General features: G+C 35.7%; 1 protein-coding gene across 1 annotated transcript in view; it reads right to left on the bottom strand.

The window, feature by feature from the left end:
- Positions 1 to 15858, bottom strand: part of LOC139139796 (unconventional myosin-X-like) — a 106298-nt gene that overhangs the window by 52534 nt on the left and 37906 nt on the right. The window contains exons 5-13 of the mRNA XM_070708716.1: positions 14014 to 14148; positions 12463 to 12587; positions 11565 to 11578; positions 8675 to 8759; positions 7775 to 7878; positions 7390 to 7519; positions 6704 to 6822; positions 5706 to 5852; positions 2411 to 2578 (exon numbers count right to left, since the gene is read on the bottom strand). Coding sequence (XP_070564817.1) covers positions 2411 to 2578; positions 5706 to 5852; positions 6704 to 6822; positions 7390 to 7519; positions 7775 to 7878; positions 8675 to 8759; positions 11565 to 11578; positions 12463 to 12587; positions 14014 to 14148 — 1027 coding nt within the window. The remainder of the gene's footprint in view (positions 1 to 2410; positions 2579 to 5705; positions 5853 to 6703; positions 6823 to 7389; positions 7520 to 7774; positions 7879 to 8674; positions 8760 to 11564; positions 11579 to 12462; positions 12588 to 14013; positions 14149 to 15858) is intronic.

Genomic DNA, 15858 nt, shown 5'->3' with positions numbered 1-15858 from the left:
TCCATGACAGCAAGAATCCTTCGCTGAAACTTGCAATAACAATATCTGCTGCACTGGGGAATGGTGTAAATTACAAAATCTATATCCAATATTAAATAAACATAGGAAAATAATTACATTTTTGAAAGTGTAACATCATTCATCATTCTTACATAGGATTCATATCTTAACTAATAGAAAGAAATTATTTCAATAAGAGGCAATTTTTACATTTTCAAATGTAGTGTTGACATTTTTCCTGTAGACAGTTGTTTGTAATACAAAGAAAATTATTCTCTGTTTTTATTCACCTAATATCAAATTTTAACTGGTAATATTTTACTATGGCTATTCTATGTTTCCTTATTTGATGTTTTAGATATCTGATTTCTTCTTTTTCCAAATTTTTCTCAAACTTCTTTCAGTAGTGAGCAAAAAATCTCCATTCTTAAGCTGATAACCTTGTACACAGGCAATTTTCTATCTACATACCATTCCTAAAATCTGAAATATAAAGTGCCAAGAAAGCCCCCTCCCCTCCACCGTGACAAATTAAACCACGCACCCAGATGTTATGCAAAACACTGATAATTCATCAGGGAATATTTGAATATGTGTAAATTGGTTTGTATTGCTAGCTATGTGTATGAATCATCACCCAGCTTAATAAAATAGGTGTAACGTGTGAAGCGTGAAAGTATGAATGACACTAGATAATTACTCATTTTATGCCACAATGGCCAGGGCTACCTTTTTCTTTTTTAAAATTCTTTAAATGAGAGAACAAATCTGAGATTATTCAACTTCAGAAGAATGTCAGTCTTTGTATAAATGCCCAGAGGTGTAGCCATCATTCAAATCATTTTAAGACTAATCTCAACTTGAAGTGCAGAATTTTGAAAAATGACATTTCTTATTAAATGTTATTAAAAAGGTAAATAATATTTCTCATTTATAAACGTGGAATGGGAAACTTGCAATCAGGTGCTACATTTTAGATCATGTCGTTTACCCAGCTGAGAAGGATTAAAAAAGTTAAAGTGGGTTAAGTATGATGAAAGTACCATGTACTTTACAGATGGCATCATTGACAATTTTTATCTCAAATTTTGATATAAATATCCTAATAACCTTACGAAGTAGCTGTCACAATCATTTGCTACAAAGATTCTTGTCACTTTCATAGCCTGTCACCATCTCTGCAGATTGCAGATATCTATAATTAGGTCAACTATCTCAATGTTTTCAAATTTTAATTCACAGCTTTGGCAGTGTATGATGTAGATGAACACAACGCCATTCATGAAATATACATACAAATTATGAAATTAAATGAAAGCTGTGATGGATAACTACATCCTTCACAACATTGTTCCTATCTTTCTTGTTCATTAACATTTTTTTATTATTTCACAGTGTCATTAAAACAGCAAGGCGAGGTAGGAAACTTAATTTCAATATCTCCATCCTATTAGTGTGATGGCACAGGGAATAATGAAATATTCGACAGAAATGATCTTAAATGCAAAGTAACTACACGTACATCATCCTTTTGACAATAATACAGCCAGGTATTAGTATTATTTTATCAGAGGTAATATTGAAAACTATTACTAATGTAAAATTTCTCTATGCCACAAATGTAAAGGACTAAAAGTGGATGATCCAGACTGTTAATAAATAAATAAATACATAAATAAATAAATAAATAAATAAATGAATTATATCTTTTTCTCTGGGTGACATCAACCAGAATACGCAAGCTCTTCAACTCTTAGCAAGCAGTATAGAGGTCAGAATAAACTTGTGAAAGAACAATGTTGCAAATGTTTCAGATGGGAGGTCTCTGGAAGAGCACCGGTAGAATTGTTGTTATCATAGGTACGTACCACTGTTATGTTACTTGGTCAACATGTTTGAATACCAAGTATTCCACTTATCAATTAGCCTAGAATCCTATTCCCTCCACTTGCCGCTGTACCTCCGACCCACTCCCGTCCCACTGGGTCGGAGGTACGGAGGCAAGCAGACGGAATAGGATTCTAGGCTACTTATCAATGCCCTCTGCAGACATATAGCCAGCATTAATATTGCTGACAGTTAATTGCTACATCTACCTGATTAATTCAATTGCCAATGATAACAATGCCTGTTATTCACATGCACACTGTGTTAACAAGCCAAATACTGGGTATTCAACATGCCTTTGGTAGAAGACCAACTGACTCTAGATAATGCCAGATCTAGCTTGAAATTTCCAAAGTTACAGTTACTCAGGTTAAATGTTAAATCTTGTGAATCTGATGCCAAAGGTGCAAGTAATTTGAGAGAACAGTCTGCTTTCAGTTCTACAAAGGAAATCCATTTCAGTCAGTGGTTGAACAGTCAACCAGGAAATGTAACAATCAGCAAGCATAAGATGACAACCCACCCTTTCAATGAGATCCAGACATTCTCCATTATCAGACCAATCAATGTCAACCCAGGTCAGCCCTTCTGTATTGTACTCATGCTGCTCCAGTGAAAATATGTGCTTGTTGAAATACTCCTGTAACTTTTCATTGGCATAGTTGATGTTAAACTGCTCAAAGCGGTTCACCTATAAGGTAATATATTTATAAATGGTTACTTAAATGTATATAGTCCTGTTGATACATACATTGTGAGATCACTTTCGAAGTTTCTTCTAAGAATTGCATGTATTTTGTCATTTCATAGACATCTATCATCAAGAAAGGAATTTCCTGACATTTGCTAAGTCTTGACTTCTTTTTTCTACACCTTCATAAACTTATCAGATGGAACATAGTATGTTTAAGTTGAGATGAGAAAATTTTACTCAGAGATCGCGTTAACGCAAATATATGCGTATATTACGCATAGAAAAAAAAATTACGCAAAATTACTAGCGGCATGCGTACACGTGTACGCACAAGTTTGACGAAGCTGATCAGTTACGCTGTCGCTAAGCGACCACCCTGCCATCACCCTGTTAGTTGTTTTGACTAACTTTGGAGACGCTAGACAGGGCGCAAAACTTGACAGGACTGTCACTTGAGATGTCGTGTAGCAACGCTATTCATATAGCTTTCATGAACAGGGCAAACACGTGCAATGGACTTGAAAATTTGCATTTCGTGAAACAATGTATCGAAAATTACTGAAGTGGCGCATTGTTCCCACGGCACATGGCAGATTAACCCGAGAGCAGCATCAGTTGCGTATAGCTTGTAGTTGTACAAACATGCAGCGTCAAATTTCCCAATACTTTTCTGATATTTCTGGTAAGCGAGCCAGGGAAAGTGATGGCAATCAACCTCCCCAGGCCTACAGCAGCACCACAACAACAGACTGCTCTGGAGGGTCGTCTGATAAAATGGATTCTGCTGTGGCCTCCACCTCGAGTGATGTTTTGGGCAATGCAGATGTTGAAACGCGGGACAGTACGGAAAGCGAAAAAACTCATCCAGAGAAGAGGTCTAAGATCGCTAGGCAGAAAATATACAGGGCAGATTGGGAGATTGAATTTACTTGGTTACGGGCTGAAAACACAAAAGGCAAAAGTAACACCGTAATGTTTTGTAAACTGTGTGAAAAACGGGGCGAAAACAATGCTTTTACCAAAGGTTGTGGAGACCTACAAAAATCTGCCTAAAACGACACGTGGACAGCCCCGGACATAGGAGAGCGATATATAGTGAAAGGAGTAGTCAGAATCTACTTCACTCCGCCGTTCAAGCCAGCAAAATACAGACAGACGAAACTCGTAGAGCTATATTCCGCACAGTATATTTTTATCCAAGCAGGAGTTGCCTAATGACGTTTACGAGGGACTTATTCGCTTACAGCAAGAAAACGGATGCCAAGCTTTCACGTCAAAAGATTACGCAATTCCAACACACCACACAAACGTCACCGAAATGCAGGCCGCAATCGCAGACACAATACGCGAGGATATAAAGTAAAAATACAGGAAAGTCCGTATGTCGGAATGCTTGTGATGAAACTGTGAACATCACTGTATTCAAGAAATTAATTGTATTCTTCAGAGTGTTGAATAAGAACGGAAAAGCTGAAACTATTTTTGGAGGAAATTACACAGTGCAGAGTGGTGATGCCGAGACAATATTTAATAAGATTGAAGAAGTTATGAACGAAAAAGGCATTGAAGCGAGGCGGTTGGTGGGCTTAGGCTCCGACGGCGCGAGCGTGATGATGGGACGACTCAGCGGCGTTGGCATGCGTTTGAAGCAGACATCTCCTTTCTGTATTCACGTACATTGTGTCGCTCACCGTATAGCACTAGCAGCTCAGGTGCAGCTAAACAAACCGACAAAGTTCGCGACTTTCGGGATACGGCAAACAGTATATTTCATTTCTTTCAACATTCGGCAGCGCGATATGGTCGATTACGCGAACTTACTGAAGCCATGTCTGACGACGATTTTACGAGTCTCAAAGAGCCGTGTACAGTACGATGGCTTTCCTTGTCACGATGTGTTTCTAGTTTAGACAAAACCTGGAATATTTTGTGTCTCGAACTTGGAGAAGAATCGGCCCGAAAAAACGCCAAAGCTGAAGGCCTGCAGCGAATAATTCAAACATTTTCATTTGTTGCGACGATGAAAATGCTCCGGGATGTATTGCCCATTGTTGACAGACTCAATCTCATATTTCAGCGAGAGGACGTCAACTTGTCAACTATTCGTCCTATGGTCGAATCCACCGTAAGAGAGCTTAAACGACTTCGAGACACAGAATTTAGCGGTGACAGCGAAAGGGAATTCATTGGAAATTTTGGTGCTGCGGCGAAGACGTATTTAGGAATTTCGCTAAGTTACTGCGCGCAGGTAAATATCAATGCTCATGCGTCAACACGGGTTCAGTTCATTCAACATCTCATTGACAATTTACGCGGTCGCTTTCCCGATGAAGACCTGTCTTTATTGGCAAGCTTCGACGCGGTATTGAATGCCAGCAAATATCCCAGAGTCGACAGATTGCTTGATGAACATGGCGTTGAATCCTTACAAGTACTGGCCGATTTTTTTGGCAACGAGCATGCCGGCGATCCGCTCATCGATGTTGATTCTTTGCGTCAGAACTTCCGGCAAATGAAGTTTACCTTACGTGGGCACGGACACCCAAACTTTGATGAAACCTGCAGGTTACTAATTACGGAATACCGTGACGTGTACCCAGCCTTTGCATCACTGGCTTCAGCTGCACTTGTTGTTCCGGTAACTAGTGTGCCATGTGAGCGTGGGTTTTCAACTCAAAACCGAATAAAAAACTCACGACGATCTCGTCTGAATGAAAAACACGTTGATGACCTTATGCTAATATCAATGCATGGTGGCAGTACAGAGCATTTCAACTTTGAACGCGCAATCGCCTTGTATCGTGAAAAGAAAGATCGCCGCAAATTTTAAATGAACACGGAAACACTTCAGCCAACGTGAGTGACTATAGCCTATACAGTGTACTTTATTTTGTTACAGTGTGTATTGAGATGAGATAAGCTATTTTTTACGTTACGCATGAAATTTTACTTCTACGCATTTCAATGGCATGATGCGTGCAATGTACGCAGAGTAAAAAAATCTAGCGCGATCACTGTTTACTAATGCTGATAATAATACTGATGCAGATGATTTGAATATTCTGACACTGAACTCTACATAATTTATAATCAGCATATTTTGTTCTTCTTAAATACCTCTTACCTCAAAGTTTTCAAAGCCAAATATATCAAGCACTCCGATCAAACAGAAATTATCAGCTCCCCGGACACAGCTATTAATTTTGCTGATAATCCATTGAAAGCATCTGGCATAGAGATTCATAGCCAGTGAGTCACGCGAAGCTTCAGCCTGAAGAAGCAATAAAAAAAAGAAGAAAGATAATATTGATTATCTGAAGAGCCTGGATGCATTTTCCTTATCATTGAAATCTTCCATTAATGGTTCTGCATTAAATTTTCCGATATTTATGTCAGGTACTGAAAATGTAAACACTACTTAGCAAAGAATGGAAAATTATTAAAATCACATAAGATGGTATTCCTTTTTTCTACCTTGTTACAAAAAATTGTTTTGGAGTAGTAGTCCATGTTGTCATATCATAGAATTATGAAACACATATGTGTAGTCACTTCTCTTCCTGAAGTCAGGTTTAACAATAATTTTTTGAAAACTAGCATTATCTGTTTGTCAAACAATAGCACTTCAGGTAATATGAAAAATTGAGGACAAGTTGCTCTTTGTAGATCATCTGATTACTTGTGAGTTAAAAGGAAAAATATCTGACAAGCAGAGAATGAGAAAAATATGCAACTTAATAATTAACACATTCTATCATCATCTGGTATCACATACCATTGGATTTATTATACACATGTAAAAAAGCTAAAATATCAACTGTAGAAATTATAAACCCAGATGCACAGAAACATGATCGTTTTTCGTCTTTTGTCTGCTAATACCTTGTGAAGCCTGACAAACCAGTGATCCATAGGATTAAAAAGAACCTTTCAGCTTTCTTCTACAAGGTCACCATAGTGTCTCAAAGATAATTGCCGCCTGCTACACGACAAGATCATTTCAGTCACAGATTTCATAGCATTTAACATGAGGATGAAAATGTACTTTTGATATGTGTGCACAACTGACATTTGCAAAAGCCACATGTTTAGTATTTACCCAGCATGCATCAGTCATTTTACCTGGTCAATTTCAAGGGGTTGGAGAATTTCCTCCCCTCTAAGGATCATTGATTTCTGTGTCATGGCATCACTGAACTGGTACTCATCAAGACCAAGTAACTTGGATACAATCTGTAGAGCTGAGAATGGTTGAACAAAGTGGGGGTGGGTGGGGTGAGAGAGAGAGAGAGAGAGAGAGAGAGAGAGAGAGACAGAGAGACAGAGAGACAGAGAGACAGAGAGAGAGACAGAGAGAGAGAGAGAGAGAGAGAGAGAGAGAGAGAGAGAGAGAGAGAGAGAGAGAGAGAGAGAGAGAGAGAGAGAGAAAGTAAAATGACAGAAAAAAATTTTCAGAGACAAAAATCATTTCTTTGATTGATTATTGTATCTTTTTTGTGAACATATCTTCCTTCTATAAAAGTCTAACTCAATTCATTACCTTTGGTTTTTTTCCTAACATACCAAAATAATTTACATCAAATAGTGTAGGACCACTACTACACATACAAAATGTAGTAAACGTATTTATAAGTCATTTATACTAATAAATGTAAGTCTCTACAAGGCCACATACTTAACTTCATATTGGTCTTAAAGAGAAATTTAAATTTTACACATATGTACAAAGATGTTTCATTTGTATGGTATTGTCCCATATTTGCCAAACAATTCAACATCAGAATGACCAATTCAAGGCAAACACTCACCTGATCTATTTGAGAGCTGTGCACCACCAGCTGTTATGAACTCCATATTACCAAGATGCAAGACAGCAGCTATTACACTGAATATGTCTGAAATGTCACTCTCTTTGAATTTCATTATTCTCATAGCTTCCTGTAGGGAAAAAAGAAAACTGCAGTCAATGATATTGTGTGCATCAACATGTTATTCTCCCTAATTTTACTTCCTTTTAAACATCAAAAAAATACAAACTTCACATATATGAATACTTCGTTGATATGATTACTTTCCCTGCCATGACTCAACTAGGAAAATTTAGCTTGAAAGAGGTTAACAAGTTACAAAAGTAGAGTCCAAGAAAATTACAGGTAATTATACATTTTCAAGAAGTTTGACAAATTTACCTACCTGGATTTTTTCAAAATTCCCTTGATCATCAATGGAGGGATCATCAATACACCCACTTTGATTCAAATAACGATATGCTTCCGGTATTTTAAGTTTCAGTGATTCTAAAATTGAATAGAAAAGAGAATCTTATTTCTGATTTCACTGTTGCTATGTCAAAAAAGATATCTGTATTTCTCTCTGATTTATTCCCAAGAAAGCATGTACAACGTGTCCACCAAACAGAGTATCGCAAGCTAACTTTGACATTCAGAGTCATTTTCATAATACAGTGGTAATTTTGAATACCAGCAAATGAAAGCATTTCAACTAGTTCTCTCATAATGCAGTATCATCAGTTATAACAAGCATTTGTTTTACTATATTTTAACCCCAGTGGATTTTCAGAAAATCCTGTCATATCTGAATCTTTCATGCACATAAAAAAGATGGAGTCATTTGTGTTTTCAATTATACCACAGTAAATGAGGATTTTCAAAGTGACTAATCTTTCTGTTGACTGTCAAATACGCAATGCTAACTCAATGGATATGAAATATTTATGATCATTGAACACATGTAGATATAGTCAGTGCTTGATTTCACAGATCTCTACATGCATTATCACCTTCATTCTAAATTTTCACCAGAACGTGATACAAGACTGCGTGCAATATATCTGTGCTGAATTTCAACAAGAAGTGACATGCTGATGAAAATGATACAACAGAGAAATGAAGTAGGGGAAATGGAATTGTAAAGAAGATAAGAAATGTTGGGAAACAGTGTTTTCTGCACTCATCAAATTGCAAACTTTCGAATTCACATCAGCAGAGAGGTTCTCTCCCGACTACAGATTTCAAACAATCTGTAACATAGACTAACACACCAACCAAAATGGTGACCTTTGAGTTGGCTGACCTTTTAATTCTTCTGGTGCACCAGCTAAAAGGCTGTAAAAAACATGATAGTTTCTCTCACCAGGATTCTGGCCCACAACACGATTCTGGAAAGGGAGAAAAAAATACGGAAAGAGCCTGAAAACACATACTTAATAGTTTGTGACGGATCAGTCAAGATAAATCAGAATTAATGCAATGCAAAATCTTGGCTGGCATTTCTTTTATTCATCTTGAACCATATAACTAGACATACGACTCCCGTCAATTTATCCTAATACATTGCAATTTAGTCTGGAGTCAAAGGTTAGCAATTCCAGGGAGTGCGGTGTATCTTACATCATGATTGTAAAATGATTTGATGGTTTTGACTCTGTGGAATTGCAGACATTGTGATTTTACTAAATTGACAATACATGCAGGATCTGACATAGTGCTGGTCACGTTGACAATGGAAAATGCAGATCATGTACAGAGATTTTACCTCCTATATCAAACAACTCATTAATTCCTTTCATCTCAACATTTTCTCATTTCTAGGTGGTTTGCTAATTGCGGTTGTACAATAGTAGATTGTCAAAATATGACTGCAATAAATGTGTATTTACTAAATTCCACCATGTAATAAATTCTTTCTTCACTCCATCCTCTTCCTCACATTCACCTATGAACAAACAAACAAACACACACACACTCACACACACATGCAAAGACACAGACACACACACACAGACAGAGTCACAGTTCAGCATGGTGATTTATTTGTTTCCATGACTAATTTTTCCGTTTACAATGAAACCAAACATTTAGGAACATACAAAAATGCATAACTTGACAGATGTTAACAAATGAATGAAAAGGAATATGGCAAATCTCTCTCTCTCTCTCTCTGTCTCTCTGTCTCTCTCTCTCTCTCTCTCTCTCTCTCTCTCTCTCTCTCTGATACAAATACACATGACATGTGCTAAAACCACCATGTCAACAAGTTTCTCCAATTCAACATAATACTGAACTTGAAAAGTTGCCAAATCTCACCAAATAACCACGGAACATTAAGCAAAATGATCCACACTGGCCTACCCTAACCACATCCTGAACTTTGTGCATAATGAATCGACCAAGGCTGCCAACAAACAGGAAAACCACCAACTTCCTCTGCAGGGACATATCAACTATAAGAGCTCTAATTTACCAATCTTGATGATTTTAAAGTCCATTCTCTAAATTCTTAGACTAAAAATATTGAGTAATGGAGACTTTCAAAAATTGAGATGATCGTGTACTTTCAATCCAATGATTCTTGGTCTTGGCATCAGAAAAATCACCAATTCTCTTGTGTTTGAGAGACGTCTAAAAACATAAAAATTTTATGCAGTGAAATTCTGATTGGACAGAAATATGTTCTTAACAAACCGTTGGCAGCAAAATATTAATAGCTTATATTTCAGTGTGTGGTTATACGTGTGGTGCGTCATCTATTATTAGCTGCAACCCTGAAGCTGTTGCTGATCAGGAGTCACACACGCACCACTGCATGGGTTAAAACAAACTTCCTGGCTCCATCTTAAGCCCACATTCCTTTCAAGTAGACAGCTGTTTCATGGTTAAAAAGTGAAAATTAGATTTATCAAAACCAGAGACCTACAGTTATCAGCACCCAACTTATCTTATGCATATGTACTACATCATTTGACTGATCTAAGCACACGCATGGATGTATGCCTAGCTAACAGTTACCCCTATAAGCTGTTTGAAGGGCTTAATATGAACACAGCCCTATCAGAAATTTACCTTTAAACCTGATGCTGTGTACAAAGTATAGAGCTATGTCTTTATACTGTAAATTATACGAGCCCTGCCAGGAATTCGAAGTCAACATGACTGTGGTCCATACAGGAATTTTACAGTTTATTTGAAGTATTTTGTGTGACAATTCATGATACTTCTGTCAAAATGACAAGCTATAATTGCCAAAGAGTGTACGCATTGAAGAGTTTGTGTATTTACACATCAATTAAATTTTTTCCTCATAAAACATTTTATTTAAACTGGAAAATAATCACAGAATATACAAAGGATCACAGAGCACAATTGTGGCATTATCACAAAGTACTTTTGACAGAGCACATATCATGGTACCAGTATATATGTCAATGCAAACTTTGCTGTTCAACAGAAACGATGTCTCAATGTCATCAAATTGACATAAAATTACTCATTCACTCAATCCATAACAAGTAATTTATATCTTATGATTCTGAAATTGGAATTCATATTTTGACATTATTATTTTCTTATCACTTATCCTTTTCCTCTTTCCCTGTCTTAAATTTTATTATCATTATCATTTACCATTATACTGTCTCCACAGAAAATATAGTAGTGTAATAAAATTAATATTAAAATACAATATTATCTGTCCATTACATTCATTCATATTGGTATTACTCAAAACATCATTTCAAAATAGCAAATACAGCTAGTATACCGGTATGCATAATGTCAATATTTATCGTCGTCAAAATGGAATCCTAGTCTGATTAGAATTCGTTTAACAATAGCATTGCATACCGGCATTGTATATGATGCATTGTGTTCAGTAGAGTTTAGTGAGAAGTATAATGCATTTGTTGTAATGAACAAAAATAAGGAAAATGGCATCAAAAGTTATAGCTACTGTCCCTTTGGGTCAAAAACATGTTTCTAAGTTTCAGAACAGGTTGCACTGAATCTTGTAGAATAAAAAACTGGATCAAGAGAGATTTTAATATAATTTTAAATACCGTAATACAAAACAGGGTCTGTCAAACAAAGAATGGTATATATCAAATGCTATTAAGATTACTACAAGCAGATCAATTATACTGAAATCCCTACATTCCAAAATGTAATATTTAAGATCTTAAACTTACCTTCTCAAGGAGAACTTTTCAGCAAAAAACAATAGTGTTGTCAAAGAATATATGTTGCAAAACGGTTGGATATCTACTGTCTGTCTTGTCTCAATCTCTCTATAAGTATCGTGTGTTTCTACAGATACCTGATTTGACAATGATATACATACTGCTAGGTACGTTATTTGATCACCAAATGTGCCTTTAGTTTGTAACCTTTGCTTAGTAATGTACATACGTTAACTTCAAACATTTTCAGCTATTGGTCAAAAATGATACTAAGTCAGCTCAATGTGTACAGTGTACACTGTACCTGCTTGTAGCTAATACAATTGCCCTGCATAAGACATGAGATACAATACATGTAGGATTTACTAAGGCAAGAGGTTCTTTAGTTTATAAGCATTATGGAATAGTATTTTTTCATTTGTTATTCTTCTCTTGTAGAATATATGAGAAATGGACATCTTACGTACATGTAACTATAAACTAGCAATTTATTTATTTAAACAATTTATTTATGCTGACAATGTTCATAAGTATGCCCGTATATTATAATAAATGTTTGTTCTCTAATGATCATATAATGAAAATGAAAATGCCACTTGCATATCAGTATCTAGACCTTCTGACTTGCTGGAAGTTTTCATTTGTATCTTCATCTATATGTTTGCATAGTTACACACACATACACAGTAACTTAATCAAGTTTTCAGAATTCATTATAATAACTGATCCTAAGGCGCACACATTCCCAATCTGTTGCTACTCAAGTATTGCTGTTTTATTTGCTTTGCATTTGTTACTACCTTCAGAATACCATAACCTAAAATCATAAAATAATGATAGATCACATTACTACACAAATCACATAAAAACATTACAAAACATTAAATAATGATTTGTAAGAGGATACAGTCTTTTATCTTTCCACTGGTGATGTTGCCCTGTTCTGAAAACTGCAACTGTATAAATTTTCCAAATCTACTGGAATTATTGTTGTAGATTGTCTTGGCATTACCAAATGCTTCTAAAATTGGACTGAAATGGAGAAAACATAGACAAAATATGCATTTACAAAACAACAGAGTAAAGTTATGACATAATGATGTCATCAAGCCACAAGTATGAAATGCTTATGATTTTGATTCTTGTCTTCATTCTGTGTATGTTCTCAAATTACGTTAATATTACCAAAATTGCAGTGATTCATAAAATGTTGAAAAATTAGAATTACAGGTCATTTGTATACTGTGATACAATTATAGCAGGGTAGAACCTAAGAGAGTGAACAATCTGCCACTCATTTACATATACCCTAATCTTTACTCCTCTTATACATATCAAAGATATACAATCAGAAATTGACATAAACATTGCCATAAAAATAAATATTATATTTCTCTACAAATTTAAAATTTAATGACAATGAAACACTAACAATATTTTCTAGGAAAATGTAATGACTGGGTGTATTTGTGTGGTAAAACTTCTTGAAACTGATGCAGAGAAAAATCATTTACTTTGATATTTTATTGCATGCACTACTATTTGAAGCTCATATGAAATACCGGTACAGGGTACAAGACATGTACATGTATTCTTTCTAGGTCATTCATATCACTGCAATGCCAGCAGTCTTGACAAGACAGCTTATGCAGAGAGATTCACAGAGAGTGAATACCTTGGTATCAACCCCTGACTCAATATAAATGCATTCAGTATTCTATATTTGTTGTTGATTTCATCAAGTCAAAGAAATTGCAAGCCACCCTTTACACATATCACACATGTAAGCTTTTAATCGGCTGTTAAATCATGATTCATTCAGGCCACGAACCAGTCATATCAGTACATTCTAAAATTAAACTGACTCTGCTCTGTATTAGAGTCACATATTTACGGCATATGTACAGTGTATGTGCCATTTACACACTCCAAGGCAGATTACTTCTCATGGTTTTATGGCATAGACAAGACTGTGCTATCTTTTAAAATCAAGAGCACCCAAATAAAGCATACTGACTGTTCGGGGGCAAGAAAAACAGCATTGACATCATATTACAGCAAGGTAATTCTGAATCAGTATTTTTTAGAGAAATAGTTATGCAATGTTGTGATTGACAAATGCATGACAAATTCTGTTCTTTTCTTTCTGGGATGTTTCTTGTTCAAGATGAAGAACTAGAAACATGCTGATTTTCCCATCTACTGAGATGTGATGACAATATCAATTGCATTTAGAGAAAGTGTCATGCTTGTGGTATGCATTGTTTGCTTGACTGTACAATTTATGGCCGAGTTGAGTAACATTTATTTTGGTCATTTGTCCATCACATCACCATAGGCTTTCACTGCAATATACAACAAGGTTGCATGTTCTGAAAGAAACACTTCAGTTTGTAACTTTTGAGAATCCCCTTACCCTTTACCCAGAATTCCGCATGATTTATATTGAATTACTCACCTACTCTGCAGTATTGCTTGTTCAACACTGACGACTCTACTCTCATTGTCATGCAGTGCTGCTAGCTGGCTCATTTCTGATAAATAATTTAAGATAAATTTTGTACTCTCTGTTTTGCCGGCACCACTTTCACCACTGGAATCAGATCAACAAGTGAAAAAAATTAACATCAAACAACAACAAAAACATTCATGAATTGACAAGAAACTTCTGATATTTGAGGTCAATGAGTATCACCTGATCTAAAGGGGTAATAATATCTTGTAACCATGGAAATGTGATCTCACTGTTTCCTGCCAGTTTTGTATTTCAAGGTCACAACAACAATACATGACAATAATAACTGTCACATTGGCAGGAGGTAAGAACAGGAGAAATCTTATCTCTATGTGGAAGGGTATATGACTTTTACGACATTTAAGCAATTCTACTCTCAGTATTTCACTGCCATCTGACTTCTTAATCACTCCACAGATATGTACTGTGACCTTGGTATTGAAACACAGGATGTAATGTAAGATTCATCATATTTGCCAAGACATTACACACTTCAAGTTGAGTAAAAGATTCAAACAATCAAACAGGTTTGACATTACTTCCCTTGAAACCCACACAGAACAAGTCATTAGAACAGTCCACTTGACTTAGTGTGTTGCATTTTTCCACAAACAGAGATGAGATTGTATTGACAGAGATATATTTGATATAAAAAATAATACAAAATAAACAAGGACATTGTTGAGATAAATATTGAAAATGAATAATCCTAAATGTTAGACTGGTGGTAAAGTGACATGGTTTCATTTTAAATTTTATTGAGAAATGCTGTTATCTTCCATCATCGTGTTACGAGGTATTTATTTACCATTGATTTCAAGTTAATGCACATGGAAGTGTTGATGTATACGTACTAAGGGAGAGATATACACCATGCCTTAACTACCATTTGCCCTGTATCAGTTATAAGGCAGAGCAATCTTTCCTGCTGTACTTAAAATCCCTTTCAAACTCTAGGTTTATTTTAACACCATTTCTTGCTACAGAATCCATAGTTTGTGACTTTGGTCAAGTCAGTACTGTAATGGTATTTATTACAGAAACCATACACACGGTAGTAGTTGTCCATGGAAACCATATTTGGAGTATTTGATCTCCATGGAAACCACATGCAGGGTATTGCATCTCAATGGAAACACATTCAAGGCACTCAGTCTATATGGGAACTACACTGCGAATATTGAGGTGTTTGGTGAAAACTGAAACTTGTCAGCAATCAGGTTGTGGATTTGTTTCACTAAACAATTGTTTTTCTAACCATTTCCAATGGTAGCCATTGTAAGTGGACATATGAAACTCACTTTTATGGACAATATTTATCGCCAATTACTTCTCCAGGCCAAGCAGAAACGGGGCTGTAAAACTGTAATCACCAATGAAATATGAAACTCATGGGATCATATTTAACTCATTACAGCTGGCTAAGCTCCAGTGTTTCACTTCATTTTTACCATTCCTACATTTTACTGTTTCTATCAGGAATCAGAATTTTCCTGATCAGAGTAGATACTGGTATGTCAGCAATGCCAGCAAATGTCATGATTACCTTGAATAGATCAAGTGGTACTTGACGTGTAATTTAAGTTACACTATCATACTTCTCTATTTTTTCTCTTAATACCATAAATTCATTTCAAATAAGAAAGAGAGAGCACATTTTTATTTTTCATTGAAATATTTAAATTGAGATAAGTTTGTGTCTAAACTGGTTTTAATAAAGATATATAACCACAAAGTGATAATGTTGAATTGTACCTGATCTAACCTAAAGAGTTAAGATTTTACTTG

The sequence above is a fragment of the Ptychodera flava genome, chromosome 9 (assembly GCF_041260155.1).
Source record: "Ptychodera flava strain L36383 chromosome 9, AS_Pfla_20210202, whole genome shotgun sequence".
Classification (NCBI taxonomy): domain Eukaryota; kingdom Metazoa; phylum Hemichordata; class Enteropneusta; family Ptychoderidae; genus Ptychodera; species Ptychodera flava.
The sequence above is the reverse complement of the archived record's forward strand: the minus strand, read 5'-3'. Positions and strand labels throughout refer to the sequence as shown.